Source organism: Oncorhynchus nerka, linkage group LG27, assembly GCF_034236695.1.
Source record: "Oncorhynchus nerka isolate Pitt River linkage group LG27, Oner_Uvic_2.0, whole genome shotgun sequence".
Taxonomy (NCBI): domain Eukaryota; kingdom Metazoa; phylum Chordata; class Actinopteri; order Salmoniformes; family Salmonidae; genus Oncorhynchus; species Oncorhynchus nerka.
Genome location: NC_088422.1, coordinates 108,973,755 through 108,997,702, shown reverse-complemented (window position 1 = coordinate 108,997,702; position 23,948 = coordinate 108,973,755). Strand labels below are relative to the sequence as shown.

General features: G+C 44.1%; 1 protein-coding gene and 1 long non-coding RNA gene across 3 annotated transcripts in view; one reads left to right on the top strand and one right to left on the bottom strand.

The window, feature by feature from the left end:
- Positions 1–769: 769 nt before the first annotated feature.
- Positions 770–4,402, bottom strand: LOC135565460 (uncharacterized). Of its 2 annotated transcripts, none has more exons than XR_010461626.1 (2): positions 4,188–4,402; positions 770–2,206 (listed from the first exon to the last, which is right to left on the bottom strand). It is a non-coding gene; the product is annotated as an uncharacterized LOC135565460 (long non-coding RNA). The 2 variants fall into 2 exon arrangements; XR_010461625.1 differs by lacking the exon at positions 4,188–4,402 and adding an exon at positions 3,550–3,669.
- The window catches only part of LOC115123498 (serine/threonine-protein phosphatase 5-like), a 42,990-nt gene continuing 22,846 nt past the window's right edge, over positions 3,805–23,948 (top strand). The window contains exons 1-7 of the mRNA XM_065012522.1: positions 3,805–3,992; positions 8,269–8,510; positions 10,660–10,807; positions 11,063–11,184; positions 13,182–13,247; positions 13,378–13,476; positions 13,587–13,692. Coding sequence (XP_064868594.1) covers positions 3,896–3,992; positions 8,269–8,510; positions 10,660–10,807; positions 11,063–11,184; positions 13,182–13,247; positions 13,378–13,476; positions 13,587–13,692 — 880 coding nt within the window. The 5' untranslated portion in view covers positions 3,805–3,895. The remainder of the gene's footprint in view (positions 3,993–8,268; positions 8,511–10,659; positions 10,808–11,062; positions 11,185–13,181; positions 13,248–13,377; positions 13,477–13,586; positions 13,693–23,948) is intronic.

Sequence of the window (23,948 nt, the reverse complement as noted above, 5' to 3'; positions counted from 1 at the left end):
TTTCCTGTCTCTAAGTGCCAGTGTATTTATCCCTGTGTTTCCTGTCTCTAAGTGCCAGTGTATTTATCCCTGTGTTTCCTGTCTCTAAGTGCCAGTGTATTTATCCCTGTGTTTCCTGTCTCTAAGTGCCAGTTCATCTTGTATGTTTTTCAAGTCAACCAGTGTGTATTCCTGTACTCCTGCTTCTATTCTCTTTTTGCTAGTCCTCCCGGTTTTGACCCTTGCCTGTTTTCTGGACTCACCTGCTTGACCATTCTGCCTGCCCTGACCTCCTGGACTTTGAACTGGTTTTGACCTTTTGCCTGACCATTCTTTTACCCCTTTTGGATTGTTTAATAAATATCAAAGACTCAAACCATCTGCCTCCCGTGTCTGCATCTGGGTCTCGCCTTGTGCCCTTATACACTTCACATGTTGTGTTTATATTTTCTGGTGACGTAAGACGTGAAGCAGGTGACCGTGATCACCATAGAGGAGGGAACTAATCCCAAAATATATTTTTAAACCATATAACTTTACCTAGCAGAGTAAGGAAGATCATAACAATTCCTTGAATTCTCTTTCTACAAACAACCCATTCAATCTCTGGTCTTACCTTGATTCCTGTCTTACCTTGATTCCTGTCTTACCTTGATTCCTGTCTTACCTTGATTCCTGTCTTACCTTGATTCCTGTCTTACCTTGATTCCTGTCTTACCTTGATTCCCGATCATTAAACTTACCTTCTGCACCTGCTTCCTGACTCCCAGCGTATATGTTACACCACTCATTCTCTAAACCAGATTTTATTCATTTGAACCACTTTGTTTGAACTGTACAATCAAATCAGCTGTAAGCAACAACGATGATGAGGTAATTCAGAAATACAATACAGTTTCACATGTAGAATAACGTTGCATTCATATATTGCTTCATAAGCACTAATCTATACATAATGTTGTCTTGCAGTTCAAATTATTTCCATGAAATATACACTTTTTAACTGAACTTCACATGTTTACATGTATTGTCATCAGTCTTGTCCTGGAGGCAGAACTGAGCGATTTCCCCTTAGATAGCTGGCAAAATTGTGAAAATTCATGACAGCAAAAATGTGCTTATTATTCTTAAAGTTTAGGGTTAGCAGTTCGGTTAAGGTTAGATTTAGGTTTAGAATCAGATGTTATGACTTTGTGGCTGTGCCAGCTAATGACCACTCTGCAGAGCTGCCTCCAGAGCAGCATTCACGATGAAAAATCCTAACATGCACATCACAATTCCAGAATCAAATCAAATCAAATGTATTTATATAGCCCTTCTTACATCAGCTGATATCTCAAAGTGATGTACAGAAACCCAGCCTAAAACCCCAAACAGCAAGCAATGCAGGTGTAGAAGCACGGTGGCTAGAAAAAAAATCCCTAGAAAGGCCAAAACCTAGGAAGAAACCTAGAGAGGAACCAGTCTATGAGGGGTGGCCAGTCCTCTTCTGGCTGTGCCGGGTGGAGATTATAACAGAACATGGCCAAGATGTTCATAAATGACCAGCAAGGTCAAATAATAATAATCACAGTAGTTGTCGAGGGTGCAACAAGTCAGCACCTCAGGAGTAAGTGTCAGTTGGCTTTTCATAGCCGATCATTGAGAGTATCTCTACCGCTCCTGCTGTCTCCAGAGAGTTAAAAACAGCAGGTCTGGGACAGGTAGCACGTCCGGTGAACAGGTCAGGGTTCCATAGCCGCAGGCAGAACAGTTGAAACTGGAGCAGCAGCACGGCCAGGTGGACTGGGGACAGCAAGGAGTCATCATGCCAGGTAGTCCTGAGGCTTGGTCCTAGGGCTCAGGTCCTCCGAGAGAGAGAAAGAAAGAAAGAGAGAATTAGAGAGAGCATACTTAAATTAACACAGAACACTGGATAAGACAGGAGAAATACTCCAGATATAACAGACTGACCCTAGTCCCCCGACACATGAACTACTGCAACATAAATACTGGAGGCTGAGACAGGAGGGGTCAGGAGACACTGTGGCCAAACAGGCAGGATATAACCCCACCCACTTTGCCAAAGCACAGCCCCCACACCACTAGAGGGATGTCAGGTGACTCAGGGTTTGGAGAGAGACCTGTGTAGTTCTGTCCCCGTCCTCTTGCAGCATCATGGTCCACATGCTGAGTCCAGCTGGCAGGAAACACACAACATCCGCATACCTCAGTCAGCACAGATGGACTAGACAAGAAGGGCAGAGGGGTCAGGTTATGGGGCACGGGTAGAGGGTAGGGAGTGTATACCACACACTACAATCTGGTAAGGGACATGGGGCATGGGTAGAGAGTAGGACATAGGGAGGGTGGTGGGGGGATAGAGGGGGGGGTAAGGGGGTAATGGATGGGGCAGGGGGGTAAGGAGTAAGACATAGGGAGGGTGGTGGGTGGCAGGACAGGGGGGGTAAGGGGGTAATGGATGGGGCAGGGGGTAAGGAGTAGGACATAGGGAGGGTGGTGGGGGATAGAGGGGGTGGGTGGCAGGACAGGGGGTAAGGGGGTCATGGATGGGGCAGGGGGGTAATGGATGGGGCAGGGGGTAGAGTGGTCATGCCATGGGGCAGAGTGTAAGGCGTAGGACATTTTTTATTTTATTTTATTTTACTAGGCAAGTCAGTTAATAACAAATTCTTATTTTCAATGACGGCCTAGGAACAGTGCCTGTTCAGGGGCAGAATGACAGATTTGTACCTTGTCAGCTCAGTGGTTTGAACTTGCAACCTTCCGGTTACTAGTCCAACGCTCTAACCACTAGGCTACCCCATGGGGTTTGTAACGTGTGGAGGGGGGGTTATCTATAGGTTTAGAGAGGGTGGAGCAGGTAAAGGAGATAAACCTGACCAGACACGTTACAATCTGGCCAGGTTTATCTCCTTTACCTGCTCCACCCTCTTTAAACCTATAGATAACCCCCCCTCCACACATTACAATCTTTCCAGGTTTATCTCCTTTACCTGCTCCACCCTCTCTAAACCTATAGATAACCCCCCCTCCACACGTTACAATCTTTCCAGGTTTATCTTCTGCAGATCTCTGCCCCCTGGAGGTTGATTCACACTGTTTCCCCCTGTTACTTGCAGCCCCTGTGATAATTCTGTACGGCCTAATAATGAGCCAGCATAGGTAATATTTCCAAAACAGTAAAGGCTGTTGTTTTATTCTGAATTATCATGAAATGACAGGCAGCTCAGTGGGTGTAACATTTGGCAAATTACAATCTATTGTAGACTACACATTCTTTCAGTTTCACTTCTTTAAAAAATAACATCCCCGAAATTCTGCTTATTTCCTGGAAAACCTAGGTGTCAATAATTGAGATAATTATTGTTATTTTCTTTTTTAAATTAGGACAACTCTGGTACCCCAGTCAGTTCACACTTTAGGGAAGCAATTGAAAACTGACCCCGGATCTGGCATTGGAAAAGTATAGCAAAAAAGACAGTACAGTATGAGGAGAAGCATAAACTGCTTCTCCAATAGAATCCCCTGATCACACTTGTAGGTGAATTTATGGTGACGTTGGCTTACTACATTCATGCGTCGATACCTCACTAGGTATAACGGTCGTCTCGCATCAATAGTTGTTTTTGACGAAAATGAAAACGTGTCAGTTTGTCACTCACGATGATGTAATAATAACATGTTCAACTACTTGGCTACATTGACTCGAATCTAGGTTGTGCCTTAAGATTTTGAGAAAACTAACAACCAATGAATCATTTGTACTTGTGTCAAACTCCGGTCTGGTCTGTTAGGTCTGTTTCGTTAGCGTTCCCGGAAGTCTCGTGATGTAGCACCTCTGGGTTTAGAAACTCTGTGAGTCCAGTTTGAGACCATAGGACTGCAGCGGACGCCCTTTGCGACTATACTGTCAATGGCGAACGATACGGCAACCGGGAGCAAGGAGAAGATGGCGGAGGAAGATACAAATGCAGAGATATTCAAGGAGAAGGCGAATAATTACTTTAAAGGTAGGATTTCAACCATGTGAAGTTGTCTATCACCGTTATCTTTCAATATGGACAACGTCTGTAAATGATCAAAATCCAGCGCCCTTGCTATGCTAACGCTAGGTAGCTAACGAGCTGAACGGCGCATTGCTTTTAATGGACAGTTGCAGTATATGCTATGCTAACCAACACTATGCTAAGATAACCAAAAAGTACCTCAAGAGTTGTGTGGTGCCGTTTTGTCGTCAGCTCGGGTCTTGTTAAAAAAACAAACACGATCCATTCATATTCCATGTAATATTTATAATTGTGTGAAATGATATGATCATCCAGTATGTCGTAGTTTATCTCGGAAGACACCAACCAGAATGTATCTAACGTTGTGGCAGAAACTTTTATCACACTGACTCGTGTACACATCAAGTCATTCATTCCTGCCTGACGTTAGCTACTCTAGCTAGCGCTGTTTTGGTTTTCATTTTGACACCCGTCAAAATGTCTTTGGTCGTTTGGAAACAAAACCTGTCTCACCCGAGATATCATTAACTTAACACAGAATAGCCCAAATCACAACACATGGTTACTAGTAGTAGTTTGGCACGTAGCCGATCATTATGCGGGAGATAAGCTAACGTTTGCTAGCTCGCTGCCTTTACTTCTGTAGCTAACAGGGGGATAAATGTATCTAGCAAAGTAATACAAGTAACGCTGTTTGTTCTCTTGCAATGTTTAGAGTTACTCGGGATACCACGTCAATAGGCTGAAGATAATGGCCAGATCATGGTTTATGTTCAAGGCAAATCAGAATGTCCAAAACATTAAAGTGCACTGATTGAAATGGCTAACTAGCTACATGGCCATAACTTGATGTGCAAGTGGCTGCACATTGTCATATCAACCATCGAAGTATATTGGTAAATAGATGAGAAAATATGTCAAATTAGACAAGCTGGTCCACTACAGTTCCCTGTTATGGTGCCCTGCAACACTACATTACTGCTATACTACAGTACCCTGCTATACTACAGTACCCTGGCCATAGTCTTCTAATTGAGCTTTCTGCTGCTCAGCTTTACACTACTACACACCACCTCTGAAAACTGTCAGGGTGATGAAGAGAGACAGATGGGAGGGGATGCATTATGTCAGAGAGATACAAGGGAGAGTTTCTATGGGGTAGCTAGTTACTGTAGTAGAATGAGTTTCTATGTGGTAGCTAGGTACTGTAGTTACCCTAGCAGGGTTTACATTAGGAAGAAGTGGCACTAGACATTTGACCAGCAACATTTTAAAATTTTCCAGAAATTTGATAAATCTGCCAGACCCATATGCATTGGGTCCAAAACCTGATTAGGGCGTCCACCCACGTTGCTCAGAATGACAGAAATCACATTTAGATGATGGTAATTCATATTAACAGAACATGCAAGTCAAGGATGCAATGATGTGAGGTCCTTCTTAACGAATTTGATGTGCACTTTGAAGATATTAGAATAACTGTCCACATTTACTTACAGCCAACAAGATGATCAGTAACAAACAAATGTCAATCTACTATCCCCCATAGTAGACAAGTTTACCTGTTCTTTTGGTCAGCGTGTTGAGAAATATCCTTTTCCAAACAGACTCTGGGACAGTTGTGGGACGATAGATCCCAAATTCATACAACCACTAGGCCAAGGCTACATTTAAAGAAATTTTAAAAAGCAATGAGTCTGATGCAACAGATCAGAACGTTTAGTTTAAAATGTTGATGAACTATTATTTCTTCACATTATAACCGCAGTTATGCGCCTAAAGCATTAGGCTATGCGCGAATGTTCGTTCCATAATGCAACTAGCGGAAAACACTGTCAAAAAGGCACTGCACCTGCGAGCGGTTTCATGACCGAGATTAAAATATCCGTTAGAAATGTAGAAAGAGGAGATCTAATAGGTTACTTTGTATCAAGGTAAGACATGCCTCATAATATGTATTTAATTGTTCAGGTTTCAAACAATTTAAGTATATGTTTTCAAAATATATAGCCTACTGCCTCCAGCTCTTTGCAAAGTGGTGTGTGACTCGCTGTTGAAGGCTGCCTTCTGTTGCTGGTTGAAATGCTGCAGCAACAGCTCCCACTCTGTATGACAGATTTTCCACTCAATGGCTCTGTATGTACGGGTGTGATAAATAAGATGCATAACGAATATACTGTAGCCTACACACATGCCAATTTAATTCCACGAAAATATGCATATTAACCTAATAGACAGATGAGCGTGAACAGTCAAATGTATTTACATTGAGTATTTCCATCAGTGAAGATGCTAAAAAGCGTTCTTTTGCAATGGGATTTTTTACTTCTCCCAGACAATTGACCTGCGTCAATTTTACTTACCGATATCAAATACCCCCACCTTGACAAGATCACAGAGACACATTGACTGGCACACAGACATTGTGGAGCCAAGAGATACACACTTGACCTCTCTCCGGCCCAAGTAACTTAGTCCTGACAGAGAACAGATGACTGCAAATGGCGAACAGTATTATACAAAAATAAGCATTCTGATGAGAAATAACTCACAAGCATATAATGAATATAAAGCATCTTATCTATGTTACCAACTAATTCTGATTATTCTCCAACAGAAGCTAGCCACAATAAGGATTAGCCACAATCGTTAAATTTGCGGTTAGCCTTCAAAATAAAAGTATGGCATAATTCTACTATTTGTATTCATTTGCATCACTGTCAATGACACACTTTTTTATTTTGAAGGCAAAACGCAAATTCCACTCTTGTGCCTAATCCTTATTGTGGCAAGCTTAAAAACACAAACCAGTCCGGTTGAGCCTCACTAGCCAGATGAAGCTTGCTGGCTGCTAATAACATTAGCCTTTGGCAACAGGGTTAAGTAGCTGGCTAGCTATTTATTTTCATGAGCTGAAGTTCAATTTCAATAGGTGAACAACTAGTGGCTACCTAGTTAATACTTACAAGGATTCCTAAATCATTGCTAAGAATAGTGAAAACTACTGCAATTTCTACTGGTCATTGTTTTCAGGCTGGTTGTATTGGTGCTAGCTAGCTACCAAGCTAAAGCTAGCTACCCCAGAAGTTGCGGTCAACCAAATAATTCTAATTCGGAACACACATCATTCTATAATTGAACTGTGTTATTTGCCTGCAATGACAACAAGCTCAGTCCGATGATGCTGTGACACACCGCCCCAGACCATGACAGACCCTCCACCTCCAAATCGATCCTGCTCCAGAGTACAGGCCTCGGTGTAACGCTCATTCCTTCAACGATAAATGCGAATCCGACCATCACCCCTGGTGAGACAAAAACGCTACTCATCAGTGAAGAGCACTTTTTGACAGTCCTGTCTGGTCCAGCGACGGCGGGTTTGTGCCCATAGGCGACGCTGTTGCCGGTGATGTCTGGTGAGGACCTGCCTTACAACAGGCCTACAAGCCCTCAGTCCAGCCTCTTTCAGCCTATGGCGTACAGTCTGAGCACTGATGGATGGATTGTGCGTTCCTGGTGTAACTCGGGAAGTTGTTGTTGCCATCCTGTACCTGTCCCGCAGGTGTGATGTTCGGATGTACCGATCCTGTGCAGGTGTTGTTACACATGGTCTGCCACTGCAAGGACGATCAGCTGTCCGTCCTGTCTCCCTGTAGCACTGTCTTAGGCGTCTCACCGTACAGACATTGCAATTTATTGCCCTGGCCACATCTGCAGTCCTCATGCCTCCTTGCAGCATGCCTAAGGCACATTCAGGGACCCTGGGTATCTTTCTTTTGATGTTTTTCAGATTCTGTAGGAAGGCCTCTTTAGTGTTCTAAGTATTTGTAACCGTGACCTCAATTGCCTACCGTCTGTAAGCTGTTAGTCTTGAAGACCGTTCCACAGGTGCATGCTCATTAATTGTTTATGGTTCATTGAACAAGCATGGAAAACAGTGTTTAAACCCTTTACAATGAAGATCTGTGAAGTTATTTTGATTTTTACAAATGATCTTTGAAAGACAGGGTCCTGAAAAAGTGCCGTTTCTTTTTTTTGCTGAGTTTAGGTATGCATGTCAGCTTTGACGTTGGTTTTTCACATCGGCGTTAAACTAGACATCGGGCCGATACCGATGTTGGCATTTTTAGTTAATATCGGCCGATTCCGATATGTTCACTGATTATATCGTGCATCCCTACTTCCTACTGTGTGTCTTACAGTGGTATACATTACAATGCAACCTTTGAACCATTTTCTAGAGAAAGAGTATGAGAATAAATGTGATGTTGTTTTCTAGAGCGAGACTATGAGAATGCGATCAAATACTACACGGAGGCGTTGGAGCTCAAACCGTGCAGCGCCATCTACTTCTCCAACCGCAGCCTGGCATACCTGCGGACAGAGTGCTATGGCTACGCCCTGGCCGACGCCACCAAGTGTCTGGAGATAGACCAGAACTACATCAAGGGTTACTACCGCCGAGCCACGTCCAACATGGCCCTGGGCAAGTTCAAGGCTGCACTCAAAGACTACGAGACGGTAAGACAGGACAAGGTTAGTCGAGACAGGAAAGTTAAAGTTAGACTCAGCAAGATGACAGGAGAGGAGGCTTAAAGGTAAAGTCAGCAAGATGACATTATTGAGTATGTTTACCTGCACAGTAATCATGAGATATTAAACTGAATTATTAGGACATGTAAACACATTAATCAGAGTTATAGCGGGTTTTGATCTGTGCATGTGCTAGGACAAGCAGTGTTTTTATTATAATTTTTTTTTTTACCTTTATTTAACCAGGCAAGTCAGTTAAGAACACATTCTTATTTTCAATGACGGCCTGGGAACAGTGGGTTAACTGCCTGTTCAGGGGCAGAACGACAGATTTGTACCTTGTCAGCTCGGGGGTTTGAACTCGCAACCTTCCGGTTACTAGTCCAACGCTCTAACCACTAGGCTACCCTGCCGCCCCAAAGTGTACTGATATAGTATTTGAGACTTTATGTAATACTGTCATATTGTTTATTTGAGACGGACCTTTATCCAATACTGTCTGTATGAGACTGACTTTTATGTAAAACTATCTATATCAAATTGATTTATATAGCCTTTCTTACATCAGCTGATATATCAATGTGCTGTACAGAAACCCAACCTAAAACCCCAAACAGCAAGCAATGCAGGTGTAGAAGCACTGTGGCTAGGAAAAACTCCCGAGAAAGGCCAAAACCTAGGAAGAAACCTAGAGAGGAACCAGGCTATGAGGGGTGGCCAGTACTCTTCTGGCTGTGCCGGGTGGAGATTATAACAGAACATGGCCAAGATTTTCAAATGTTCATAAATGACCAGCAGGGTCAAATAATAGTAATCACAGTAGTTGTTGAGGGTGCAGCAAGTCAGCACCTCAGGAGTAAATGTCAGTTGGCTTTTCATAGCCGATCATTGAGAGTATCTCTACCGCTCCTGCTGTCTCTAGAGAGTTGAAAACAGCAGGTCTGGGACAGGTAGCACGTCCGGTGAACAGGTCAGGGTTCCATAGCCGCAGGCAGAACAGTTGAAACTGGAGCAGCAGCACGGCCAGGTGGACTGGGGACAGCAAGGAGTCATCATGCCAGGTAGTCCTGAGGCATGGTCCTAGGGCTCAGGTCCTCGTGAGTGAGATAATACTTAAATTCACACAGGACACCGGATAAGACAGAAGAAATACTCCAGATATAACAGACTGACTCTAGCCCCCCCCCCCCGCGAAACATAAACTACTGCAGCATATATACTGGAGGCTGAGACAGGAGGGGTCAGGAGACACTTTGGCCCTGTCCGATGATACCCCCGGACAGGGCCAAACAGGCAGTATATAACCCCACCCACTTTGCCAAAGCACAGCCCCCACACCACTAGAGGGATATCGTCAACCATCAACTTACCATCCTGAGACAAGGCTGAGTATAGCCCACAAAGATCTCCGCCACGGCACAACCCAAGGGGGGGGGCACCAACCCAGACAGGAAGACCACGTCAGCGACTCAACCCACTCAGGTGACACACCGCTCTTAGGGACGGCATGGAAGAGTACCAGTAAGCCAGTAACTTAGCCCCTGTAATAGGGTTAGAGGCAGAGAATCCCAGTGGAGAGAGGGGAACCGGCCAGGCAGAGACCGCAAGGGCGGTTCGTTGCTCCAGAGCCTGAAGTCTCACCATAGTTTCTTACCACTTAGCAGACAGTTCCAGATAAGGAAATCCTGGAAGGGCTCTCGCTGTCTTATTTTATCGCCACAAAGTTATAGGTGAGTTGTTTCAAACATAAGCAAAGAGTCTCATTAACCTACTTTAGACACACACACATTCCTTCTTCCACAATGGTTATCATTTCCAATTACCCCTTATCCATGTTACATAACCTCTAATCCCTAATGGTTAAGCTTCTGAGTATAATTATTTAATCATTCATGTTAAACCTTGATTAAAATCTCTTAACACTAACGTTAGCCAGTAAACTGGCTAGCTTCTATTGTAGATTTCAGATTTGAGGTAAATAATGCTTTTTTTCCCCCTTTTTTAATTGGTGAGGCATCTGGTTTTCCATCCAGGACCAAGCCAGCAGTGGGATCCAAGGTGGTATGCTGCTATGTGACTGACTGTAGTTCTGCTCCTCCCCCTGTCCCTGTGTGTTTGCCTGTTGTTGTGGGGTTAGGTAGTGCGTGTGCGACCTAACGATAAGGACGCTAAGATGAAGTACCAGGAGTGCAACAAGATCGTGAAACAGAAAGCCTTCGAGAGAGCCATTGCTAGCGACGAGATAAAGAGATCAGTCGTAGACTCCCTAGACATCGAAAACATGAGTGAGTGGTTTCTCATCTCATATTTTACGATTAATTACTTTAAAATATTGGTTATCATAACTGTTGTAAAACTATATATTATCCAGCAGTCATCATTTTAATGTCTAGAAATAATGGGCTACTGCCTGTATACATAGTGTTTCATCTACCCTTCGAGGCTATGTTACTGTAAAGCTCTTAGTGACACATTTCTCTGTAAAATGGGCTATATACATTTAATGGTTTGGTTGGTTGATTGATTGTGCCACCATGCAGTGATCGAGGACCAGTACACAGGACCGAAGCTGGAAGAAGGGAAGGTCACAATGAGGTTCATGAAAGAGATGATGGAGTGCTTCAAAGACCAGAAGAAACTGCACAGAAAGTGTGCTTATCAGGTACACATACATTACCTTCAGAAAGTATTCTCACCCGTTGACCTTTTCCACATTTTGTTGTGTTACAGCCTGAATTTAAAATAGATTCAATTGAGATTTTGTCACTGACCTACACACAAGACCCCATAATGCCAAAGCGGAATTATGTTTTTAGAAATGTTTACAAATGAATAAAAAATGAGAGGGAGATATACAGTTAAGATCACAAGACAGGAGAATTACGTCATTCACAAGTGATAGGCTAATATTGTCAGACTTGTTAATTTTAATGTTGTCTTTACATTTGCTAAATAATATCGAGTGCATTCGAAAAGTATTCAGAGACTTCCATTTTTCCACATTTTGTTACGTTACAGCCGTATTCTAAAATGTATTAAATAAATGTTTTCCCTCATCAATCTACACACAATACCCATAATGACAAGGCAAAAACCTTTTTTTTATTTTTATGTTTGCAAATTGAAATATCTTATTTACAGAATTATTCGGACCCTTTTGGTATGAGACTTGAAATTGAGGTGCGTCCTGTTTCCATTGATCATCCTTGAGATATTTTGACAACTTGATTGGGGTCTACCTGTGGTAAATTCAATTGATTGGACATGATTTGGAAAGGAACACGCCTCTCTATGTAAGGTCCCACAGTTGATAGTGCATGTCAGAGCAAAAATCAAGCCATGAGGTTGAAGGAATTGTCTGTTGAGCTTCGAGACCGGATTGTGTCAAGGCACCGATCTGGGGAAGGGTACCAAAACATTTCTACAAGATTGAAGGTCCCCAAGAACACAGTGGCCTACATCATTATTAAATGGATGAAGTTTAGAACCACCAAATACTCTTCCTAGCGCTGTCTGCCCGTCCTAACTGAGCAATTGAGGGAGAAGGACTTTGTTCAGGGAGGTGACCAAGGAACCGCTGGTCACTCTGACAGAGTTCTAGAGATGGGAAAACCTTCCAGAAGGACAACTATCTCTGCAGCACCCACCGATCAGGCCAGGTGGAAGCCACTCCTCAGTGAAAGGCACGACAACCCACTTGGAGTTTTCCAAAAGGCACCTAAAGGACTCTCAGATCATGAGAAACAAGATTCTCTGGTCTGTTGAAACCAAGATTGAACTCTTTAGCCTGAATGCCAAGCTTCGCTTCTGGAGGAAACCTGGCACCATCTCTACGGTGAAGCATGGTGGTGGCAGCATCATGCTGTGGGGATGTTTTTCAGCGGCAGGGATGTGGAGACTGGTCAGGATCGAGGGAAAGATGAACAGAGCAAAGTACGGAGAGATCCTTGATGAAAACCTGCTCCATACTGCTCTGGACCTCAGACTGGGGCCAAGGTTCACCTTCCAACAGGACAACGACCCTAAGAACACAGCTATGAGAAAGCAGGATTGGCTTCGGGAAAGTCTCTGAATGGCCCAGCCAGAGCCCGGACTTGAACCCGAGATCGAATGTCTCTGGAGAGACCTGAAAATAGCTGTGCAGCAACACTCCCCTTCCAACCTGACAGAGCTTGACAGGATCTGCAGAAAAGGGAGAAACTCCCCAAATACATGTGTTCCAAGCTTGTAGCGTCATTACCAAGAAGACTCGAGGCTGTAATTGCTACCAAAGGTGCTTCAACAAAGTAATGAATAAACGGTCTGAATATTTATTAAAATGTGATATTTCCGCAGTTTTTCTTTTTTTGTATACATTTTCTAAAATTCCTAAACTGTTTTTGCTTTGTCTTTTTGGGGTATTGTGTGTAGACTGATGAGGCCAATTTTTCGCCGCCTCAAGGGTCTCCCGGTGACAGCTGGCTGTGACACAGTCTGGGATCAAACCCGGGTCTGTCGTGACACCTCAAGCACCGTCGATGCAGTGCCTTAGACCACTGTGCCACTCGGGAGGCCCCTAGTTTACTAAACTTACGCATTGCCCTAAACCTTATGAAATAAAAACCCTTACATAAAACATGTAATCCTGTATTTGTTAACTAATAAAATCTATCCTTTCAGATTCTGATCCAAGTCAAAGAACTCTTATCCAAACTACCCAGTCTTATTGAGATCACATTAAAAGAGGTGAGACATCCATGATATTTGTTGACTTCCTGGTATTGCTCTTCCTCCAATTGTCAAGATGATTATCCCCTTGAGCAGATGAACTGTCCCTGTGCCTAAACCTGTCTGTCCTCTGTTTTCTCCCCAACAGACAGAAAAGATAACCATTTGTGGCGACACACATGGACAGTTCTACGATCTTATAAACATCTTTGAGCTGAACGGCTTACCCTCTGAGACCAACCCCTATGTATCCTGTTCAGCCACAGTGACATGTGCAGTAAACGGTGACATGTGCAGTAAACCGTGTGTGTTAGTATTAATTGAAATGTCATTATAACACTTAACAATAGAACACAGCTATTTAATGGAGACTTTGTGGACCGTGGTTCGTTCTCCCTAGAGGTCATCCTGACTCTGTTTGGCTTCAAGCTGCTCCTCCCTGACTCCTTCTACCTCCTCAGAGGTCAGTATTTGGATTTTTGGTATTCATTAGGATCCCCATTAGCCGCTACAAACGCATCAGCTACTCTACCAGGGGTCCACATGAAATATGACATAGTACATTATTAGTCAAGGACTGAAATACATATATTTAAAATGTCTCACACAGCCAACATATCAGTACATACACACCATATCTAGGTCTAATACATGGTACAGTGTAAATTACAATACAATATACACTACCGTTCGAAAATTTGGGTTCACTTGATTTTGAAAGAAAAGTACATTCGACTGGCAGCTTCATTAAATAGTACCCGCAAAACACCAATCTCAACGTCAACAATGAAGAGGCATCTCCGGGATGCTGGCCTTCTAGGCAGAGGTCCTCTGTCCAGTCTCAACGTCAACAATGAAGAGGCATCTCCAGGATGCTGGCCTTCTAGGCAGAGTTCCTCTGTCCAGTCTCAACATCAACAGTGAAGAGGCATCTCCGGGATGCTGGCCTTCTAGGCAGAGTTCCTCTGTCCAGTCTCAACGTCCACAATGAAGAGGCATCTCCGGGATGCTGGCCTTCTAGGCAGAGTTCCTCTGTCCAGTCTCAACGTCAACAGTGAAGAGGCATCTCCGGGATGCTGGCCTTCTAGGCAGAGTTCCTCTGTCCAGTCTCAACGTCAACAATGAAGAGGCATCTCCGGGATGCTGGCCTTCTAGGCAGAGTTCCTCTGTCCAGTCTCAACATCAACAGTGAAGAGGTGACTCCGGGATGCTGGCCTTCTAGGCAGAGGTCCTCTGTCCAGTCTCAACGTCAACAATGAAGAGGCATCTCCGGGATGATGGCCTTCTAGGCAGAGTTCCTCTGTCCAGTCTCAACATCAACAGTGAAGAGGTGACTCCGGGATGCTGGCCTTCTAGGCAGAGTTCCTCTGTCCAGTCTCAACGTCAACAATGAAGAGGCGACTCCGGGATGCTGGCCTTCTAGGCAGAGTTCCTCTGTCCAGTCCCAACGTCAACAATGAAGAGGCATCTCCGGGATGCTGTCCTTCTAGGCAGAGTTCCTCTGTCCAATCTCAACGTCAACAATGAAGAGGCGACTCCGGGATGCTGGCCTTCTAGGCAGAGTTCCTCTGTCCAGTCTCAACGTCAACAGTGAAGAGGAGACTCTGGGTGTCTGGCCTTTTAGGCAGAGTTCCTCTGTCCAGTCTCAACGTCAACAGTGAAGAGGCGACTCCGGGATGCTGGCCTTCTAGGCAGAGTTGCAAAGAAAAAGCCATATCTCAGACTGGCCAATAAAAATAAAAGATTAAGATGGGCAAAAGAACACAGACACTGGACAGAGGAACTCTGCCTAGAAGGTCAGCATCCCGGAGTTGCCTCTTCACTGTTGACGTCGAGAGTGGTGTTTTGTGGGTACTATTTTAATGAAGCTGCCAGTAGTACACAGCGTTGTTGTGAGATCTTCAGTTCCTTTGCAATTTATCACATGGAATAGCCTTCATTTCTCAGAACAAGAATAGACGGATGAGTTTCAGAAGAAAGGTATTTGTTTCTGGCCATTTTGAGCCTGAAATCGAACCCACAAATGCTGATGTTCCAGATACTCAACTAGTCTAAAGAAGGCCAGTTTTATTGCATCTTTAATCAGGACAACAGTTTTCAGCTGTGTTAATTAACATAATTGCAAAAGGGTTTTCTAATGATCAATTAGCTTTTTAAAATGATAAACTTGGATTAGCTAACACAACTTGCCATTGGAACACATGAGTGATGGTTGCTGATAATGGGCCTCTGTACGCCTATGTAGATATTCAATTTAAAAAATTCAGCTACAATAGTAATTTACAACATTAACAATGTCAGCACTGTATTTTTGATCAATTTGATGTTATTTTAATGGACAAAACTTTCGAAATGTCCTTGTTTTTGAAAAAAAGCTAAGTAGCCCCAAACCTTTGAACGATAGTGTTTCTAAAATAGCCGTCTCTCTAAAGTCCCCTTTGTGCAGTAAGGTGTTCTTTTATCTTTTTTTTAAATATTTTGTATCTATGCTTATTGCTAGCTTGAGTTACCTCTATTTAAAAATGGTGCCTTTCCCAGCCTCTGTTCTGAACCTGGGGACTGGGAAGAGACATCTGGTTGTATGTCTTGTACCGATTAGTGTCTAAACTACAGTACCAGTCAAAAGTCCCTTACTAGACGTCTGCGAACATTTGTAAAATTCGCGGACGGCGGCGGGCTGTGCACGGGGGCCGGATCTTCAGTCATCGAACAAAGTCTCTCGGACATTCGGTTTCCATTTTATAACATTTTAAAATGTTGGCAATTTTTCCTCTGTCCCGGTAAATCCCACCAGAGGGCGAATGGAATCATATTGCAAACGTACAAAACATCACCAATCACGACGTGGCCTATTTTCCTAAACGGAAAAGACTTCGAAGACCAAACTTTGTGAGCATAGGTTTGGCATAATGGGCTGTTGGCCCCAAAGAAGATGGCGTTGAGGCCACAACGGTTTTTGAGTTATGGCCATTTTTCTTCGATTAAAGGTAAAAAATGAAAATAGAGCTCTAATTTGACCGCTTCACGTCAAAGTACATAAACCTAGTGTCGGGGAAAAAAGAACCAGCCATTTATCTATCGTAATTTAAGAGAAATCGTACATTGTACAATTGGTGATGTTCCCCCCCAAAAAAATTTACCCCAAAAAGTAAGATCAAGTTGCAGCGTGTTCAGACAAATCTTTTTTAAGTGTGTTTTGGAGCTCTGTGAGATTTCTGTGATTTTCTGAAATGACACACACTTATTCAACCCTCTGTAAATAAGTCAGTTCTTAACATAGACTTAACTCAAAATTCTATAAGTGCCTACCCCAAGGAGGATGTGTGTTCACTTTCAGCTTCCTGTGTCAACCGGACGTGCCTTAAAATGGTGTCATTGGTGCTGTTTCGAAGGGTTAAAAAGGACTGATTTTTTTCAAAACTTCATATGTGTCTTTAAGCAACCCTCATTAACTGTAAATGAGTCATTTCTCCCAGCAGATGTCAAAGAAAAGCTCTCTCTCTCTCACTCACTCACTCACACACAGCAAGGATGGAGTGACAAAGTGCAGTGCTTAAAGACACTCAGAGCCTGCAATGGCATTACCATAATCTCTAGGCTGTGGCATTAACCCTTAACAGTCAAAAGAAGGTGTTTACATCAAACAGTTTGCATTGACTTCTCTCCCCATAGGAATACATTGCCTGATCCCCTAAATTCAACCTTAAGGGTTATGGATGTCTTATGAACCTGTCTTTGATGACAATCTATCAGGCCACTATGGTGTCTACCTGCGTTGATTCTAAGCTTCTTGGAGCAACCGGAAGTGGTTAAATTCACCCTAAAGGTGTCTTGATATACATGACCTGCAATTGTGAAAATCACTGCATTCAACCCTGTGTAGATCAGTCGATTCTTAACGTATAGACTTCAAACTCAGGATTCTGCAAAAGCCTACGCCAATGAGAGCCGTGTTCACGTTCAGCTTCCTGTGCCAACTGGAAGTGCCTTAAATTGGGGTGTTAGGGGCCATTTCGAAGGGTTAAAAAAGTTGTATCTTTCCAAAACTTTAAATGTGTGATTAGGCAACCCTCATGAACAGTAAATCAGTCATGTCTCCCATCAAATTTCCAAGAAAAATTCACACACGCACACAGCTAGGACGGAGGGACAAGTGTGAGGCTTAGAGACACACTGTTACCAGGCTTAGAGCCTGCAATAGTTACCTTTGTTCGAACTATTAAAGAACCGTCAGACCTACAGCTCTGAAACTTTAGAAGCCTCTTCTAGAGTTCAGGTCTATAGTGCATGGTGGGTTATGTGGCTCTAGAAGGCTCTCGGACCGAGAAACAGCCTCGTACACTTGCAATAACTTCAATTCATTTTGACATCACAAAAATTATGACATTTAGAAATGTCCCAGAGTCGCAAGACTAGGTGCATTGAAACCGCCTTTGCCCATAGACGGACCCTAACGTTTCTGTCTGAAAGCTCATTCAAGGACCCCGTAGCAACGCCTGGAAAATGTGGATTTTCAACACCAATTAAGGTCGCTACTCGGGCTCCAAATGACCTATCGAGCCGAAACTTGGGATTCGGGGTCGCCTCAGCTAGACCTACACATAATGTCAGAACTGGACCCGCAGCTAGAACGTAACTATGTGTTTTATGTTTTTATTATGGTTTGAACTAGAGGTCGACCGATTATGATTTTTCAACGGCGATACCGATTATTGGAGGACCAAAAACCCAATACCGATTAATCGGCCGATTTTTAAATTAAAAACAATAAATAAATAAATAAAAAATTATTTTATTTTATTTGTAATAATGACAATTACAACAACACTGAATGAACACTTATTTTAACTTAATATAATACATCAATCAAATCCATTTAGCATCAAGTAGATAAAGAAACATGTTCCATTTGGTTTGTGCAATACGTGCCATGTAAGAAAGCTAACGTTTCAGTTCCTTGCTCAGAACATGAGAACATATACATTTACATTTAAGTCATTTAGCAGACGCTCTTATCCAGAGCGACTTACAAATTGGTGCTTTCACCTTATGACATCCAGTGGAACAGCCACTTTACAATAGTGCATCTAGGTCTTTTAAGGGGGGGGGGGAGGGGGAGAAGGATTACTTTATCCTATCCTAGGTATTCCTTAAAGAGGTGGGGTTTCAGGTGTCTCCGGAAGGTGGTGATTGACTCCGCTGTCCTGGCGTCGTGAGGGAGTTTGTTCCACCATTGGGGGGCCAGAGCAGCGAACAGTTTTGACTGGGCTGAGCGGGAACTGTACTTCCTCAGTGGTAGGGAGGCGAGCAGGCCAGAGGTGGATGAACGCAGTGCCCTTGTTTGGGTGTAGGGCCTGATCAGAGCCTGGAGGTAGTGAGGTGCCGTTCCCCCTCATATGAAAGCTGGTGGTTCCTTTTAACATGAGTCTTCAATATTCCCAGATAAGAAGTTTTAGGTCGTAGTTATGATAGGAATTATAGGACTATTTCCCTCTATACCATTTGTATTTCATTAACCTTTGACTATTGGATGTTCTTATAGGCACTTTAGTATTGCCAGTGTAACAGTATAGCTTCCGTCCCTCTCCTCGCTCCTCCCTGGGCTCGAACCAGCAACACAACGACAACAGCCACACTCGAAGCAGCGTTAACCATGCAGAGCCAGGGAAACAACCACCCCAAGGCTCAGAGCGAGTGAATTTTGAAACGTTATTAGCGCGTGCTAACTAGCCAGCCATTTCACTTCGGTCACACCAGCCTCATCTCGGGAGTTGATACGTTTGAAGTCATAAACAGCGCAATGCTTGACGCACAACGAAGAGCTGCTGGCAAAACGCACGAAGGTGCTGTTTGAATGAATGTTTACGCGCCAGCTTCTGCCTACCACCGCTCAGTCAGATACTTGTATGCTTGTATGCTCAGTCAGATTATATGCAACGCAGGACACGCTAGATAATATCTGTTAATATCATAAACCATGTGTAGTTAACTAGTGATTATGATTGATTGTTTTTTACAAGATAAGTTGCTAGCTAGCATTAAACTTACCTTGGCTTACTGCATTTGCATAACAGGCAGTCTCCTTGTGGAGTGCGACGAGAGAGGCAGGTCGTTATTGCGTTGGACTAGTTAACTATAAGGTTGCAAGATTGAATCCCCCGAGCTGACAAGGTGAAAATCTGTACGAGGCAGTTAACCCACTGTTCCTAGGCCGTCATTAAAAATAAGAATGTATTCTTAACTGACTTGCCTAGTTCAATAAAGATTAAATAAATAAATAAAGGTGTAAAAACAACAAATCTGCAAATCGTCGCCCAAAAATACAGATTTTCGATTGTTATGAAAACTTGAAATTGGCCCGAATTAATCTCCATTCTGATTAATCGGTCGACCTCTAGTTTGAACAGAAGGCGCTGTGAATTTTGGGCCTGCTCTGAAATCTGTGACAGTTGGCTTCTAAACGAGTTGGAAAAAGTGGGTGTGGTGTCAGTTTGTATCAGTTTGGTGTCAGAATGATATCTAATTGACTGATGGATGGTGACTTGCTGGCTGACTTTTGTCCATTTGCAATATGTTTAAACAGTGAGGTACCATCACCAAAGTGACATTCTGAAATCAACCCAAACGCGCGATGGAGAGGAACCAGAATCACTGCCCGCCCATCCCGAGTTCACCGGGACAGTCAATTTCGCATTCCTGAATTTTTTTGAGCATGTCAAATTCGTTATGGTAAATGCCCATTGCAAATGGACAGCCGTGCGCCAGGTGATTGGAACGGGATACCAGGATAACATTTTCATAATGGTTTTAAATGCCTTTAGGGGTGTGCAAGGGGTCCACAGTTGGGTAGGGAGCACCCCCCCATCCGAGCCCATCCAATAGGGGCGCCCCTAGTAATTTTGGACATTTTTCAAAAACTTAAATAACGAGACTCCCACTTCTCTCGTGTCACCATCGAGCGATGGAGAGGAACCACTTTCACTGCCCGGCCATCCCGAGTTCATCGGGCCAGTCAATTTAGCATTTCTGCAGTATTTTTGAGCATGTCAAATTATTTTTTTATTTCACATTTATTTAACCAGGTAGGCTAGTTGAGAACAAGTTCTCATTTGCAACTGCGACCTGGCCAAGATAAAGCATAGCAGTGTGAACAGACAACACAGAGTTACACATGGAGTAAACAATTAACAAGTCAATAACACAGTAGAAAAAAAGAGTCTATATACATTGTGTGCAAAAGGCATGAGGTAGGCGAATAATTACAATTTTGCAGATTAACACTGGAGTGATAAATGATCAGATGGTCATGTACAGGTAGAGATATTGGTGTGCAAAAGAGCAGAAAAGTAAATAAATAAAAACAGTATGGGGAGGTAAAATTAGGTGGGCTATTTACCGATAGACTATGTACAGCTGCAGCGATCGGTTAGCTGCTCAGATAGCAGATGTTTGAAATTGGTGAGGGAGATAAGTCTCCAACTTCAGCGATTTTTGCAGTTCGTTCCAGTCACAGGCAGCAGAGAACTGGAACGAAAGGCGGCCAAATGAGGTGTTGGCTTTAGGGATCAAATCATCAAATCAAATTTATTTATATAGCCCTTCGTACATCAGCTGATATCTCAAAGTGCTGTACAGAAACCCAGCCTAAAACCCCAAACAGCAAGTGTAGAAGCACGGTGGCTAGGAAAAACTCCCTAGAAAGGCCAAAACCTAGGAAGAAACCTAGAGGAACCAGGCTATGTGGGGTGGCCAGTCCTCTTCTGGCTGTGCCAGGTGGAGATTATAACAGAACATGGCCAAGATGTTCAAATGTTCATAAATGACCAGCATGGTCCAATAATAATAATAAGGCAGAACAGTTGGAACTGGAGCAGCAGCACGGCCAGGTGGACTGGGGACAGCAAGGAGTCATCATATCAGGTAGTCCTGAGGCATGGTCCTAGGGCTCAGGTCCTCTGAGAGAGAGAAAGAGAGAATCAGAGAGAACATACTTAAATTCACACAGGACACCGGATAGGACAGGAGAAGTACTCCAGATATAACAAACTGACCCTAGCCCCCCGACACAAACTACTGCAGCATAAATACTGGAGGCTGAGACAGGAGGGGTCAGGAGACCGGGATGATCAGTGAGATACACCTGCTGGAGCGCGTACTACGGGTGGGTGTTGCCATCGTGACCAGTGAACTGAGATAAGGCGGAGCTTTACCTAGCATGGACTTGTAGATGACCTGGAGCCAGTGGGTCTGGCGACGAATATGTAGCGAGGGCCAGCCGACTAGAGCATACAAGTCACAGTGGTGGGTGGTATAAGGTGCTTTAGTAACAAAACGGATGGCACTGTGATAAACTGCATCCAGTTTGCTGAGTAGAGTGTTGGAAGCTATTGTAGATAGCTTGTAGATGACATCGCCGAAGTCGAGGATCGGAAGGATAGTCCGTTTTACTATGGTAAGTTTGGCGGCGTGAGTGAAGGAGGCTTTGTTGCGGAATAGAAAGCCGACTAGATTTGATTTTAGATTGGAGATGTTTGATATGAGTCTGGAAGGAGAGTTTAGTCTAGCCAGACACCTAGGTACTTATAGATGTCCACATATTCTAGGTCGGAACCATCCAGGGTGGTGATGCTAGTCGGGCGTGCGGGTGCAGGCAGCGAGCGGTTGAAAAGCATGCATTTGGTTTTACTAGCGTTTAAGAGCAGTTGGAGGCCACGGAAGGAGTGTTGTATGGCATTGAAGCTCGTTTGGAGGTTAGATAGCACAGTGTCCAAGGACGGGCCGGAAGTATACAGAATGGTGTCGTCTGCGTAGAGGTGGATCAGGGAATCGCCCGCAGCAAGAGCAACATCATTGATATATACAGAGAAAAGAGTCGGCTCCTAGAATTGAACCCTGTTGCACCCCCATAGAGACTGCTAGAGGACCGGACAGCATGCCGTGTTACCTAGCCTCAGTGCAGTGGGCAGCTGGGAGGAGGTGCTCTTGTTCTCCATGGACTTCAGTGTCCCAGAACTTTTTGGAGTTAGAGCTACAGGATGCAAATTTCTGCCTAAAGAAGCTGGCCTTTGCTTTCCTGACTGACTGCGTGTATTGGTTCCTGACTCCCCTGAACAGTTTCATATCGCGGGGACTATTCGATGCTATTGCAGTCCGCCACAGGATGTTTTTGTGCTGGTCGAGTCAGGTCTGGAGTGAACCAAGGGCTATATCTGTTCTTAGTTCTGCATTTTTTTGAACGGAGCATGCTTATCTAAAATGGTGAGGGAGTTACTTTTAAAGAATGACCAGGCATCCTCAACTGACGGGATGAGGTCAATATCCTTCCAGGATACCCGGGCCAGGTCGATTAGAAAGGCCTGCTCACAGAAGTGTTTTAGGGAGCGTTTGACAGTGATGAGGGGTGGTCGTTTGACTGCGGATCCGTAGCGGATACAGGCAATGAGGCAGTGATCGCTGAGATCCTGGTTGAAGACAGCGGAGGTGTATTTGGAGGGCCAGTTGGTCAGGATGACGTCTATGAGGGTGCCCTTGTTTACAGTTTTAGGGTTGTACCTGGTGGGTTCCTTGATGATTTGTGTGAGATTGAGGGCATCTAGCTTAGATTGTAGGACTGCCGGGGTGTTAAGCATATCCCAGTTTAGGTCACCTAACAGAACAAACTCTGAGCTAGATGGGGGGCGATCAATTCACAAATGGTGTCCAGGGCACAGCTGGGAGCTGAGGGGGGTCGGTAGCAGGCGGCAACAGTGAGAGACTTATTTCTGGAGAGAGTAATTTTCAAAATTAGTAGTTCGAACTGTTTGGGTATGGAACTGGAAAGTATGACATTACTTTGCAGGCTATCTCTGCAGTAGACAGAACTGCCAAAGGGGGAGGAGTTGCAATCTTGACGGAAAATGGTATAGTTGGGTATGGAAATCTCCGAATTTTTGGTGGCCTTCCTGAGCCAGGATTCAGACACGGCAAGGACATCAGGGTTAGCAGAGTGTGCTAAAGCAGTGAGTAAAACAAACTTAGGGAGGAGGCTTCTGATGTTGACATGCATAAAACCAAGGCTTTTTCGATCACAGAAGTCAACAAATGAGGGTACCTGGGGACATGCAGGGCCTGGGTTTACCTCCACATCACCCGCGGAACAGAGGAGGAGTAGTATGAGGGTGTGGCTAAAGGCTATCAAAACTGGTCGCCTAGAGCGTTGGGGACAAAGAATAAAAGGAGCAGATTTCTGGGCATGGTAGAATATATTCAGGGCATAATGCGCAGACAGTGGTGTGGTGGGGTGCGGGTACTGCGGAGGTAAGCCCAGGCACTGGGTGATGATAAGAGAGGTTGTATCTCTGGACATGCTGGTTGTAATGGGTGAGGTCACCGCATGTGTGGGAGGTGGGACAAAGGAGGTATCAGGGGTATGAAGAGTGGAACTAGGGGCTCCATTGTAAACTAAAACAATGATGACTAACCTGAACAACAGTACACAAGGCATATTGACATTTGAGAGAGACATACAGCGAGGTGTTGATTGGGAGAGCGAGCTAAAACAGTAGGTGAGACAACAACAGCTAATCAGCTAGCACAACAACAGCAGGTAAAATGGCGTTGACTAGGCAGAGAGGGTCGGATTAACTACACACAGAGCCTGAGTGCGGCTGGGGCCGACAGATAAAACATAAACAAACAGAATGGAGTACCGTGATTAATGGACAGACCAGCAGGCATCAG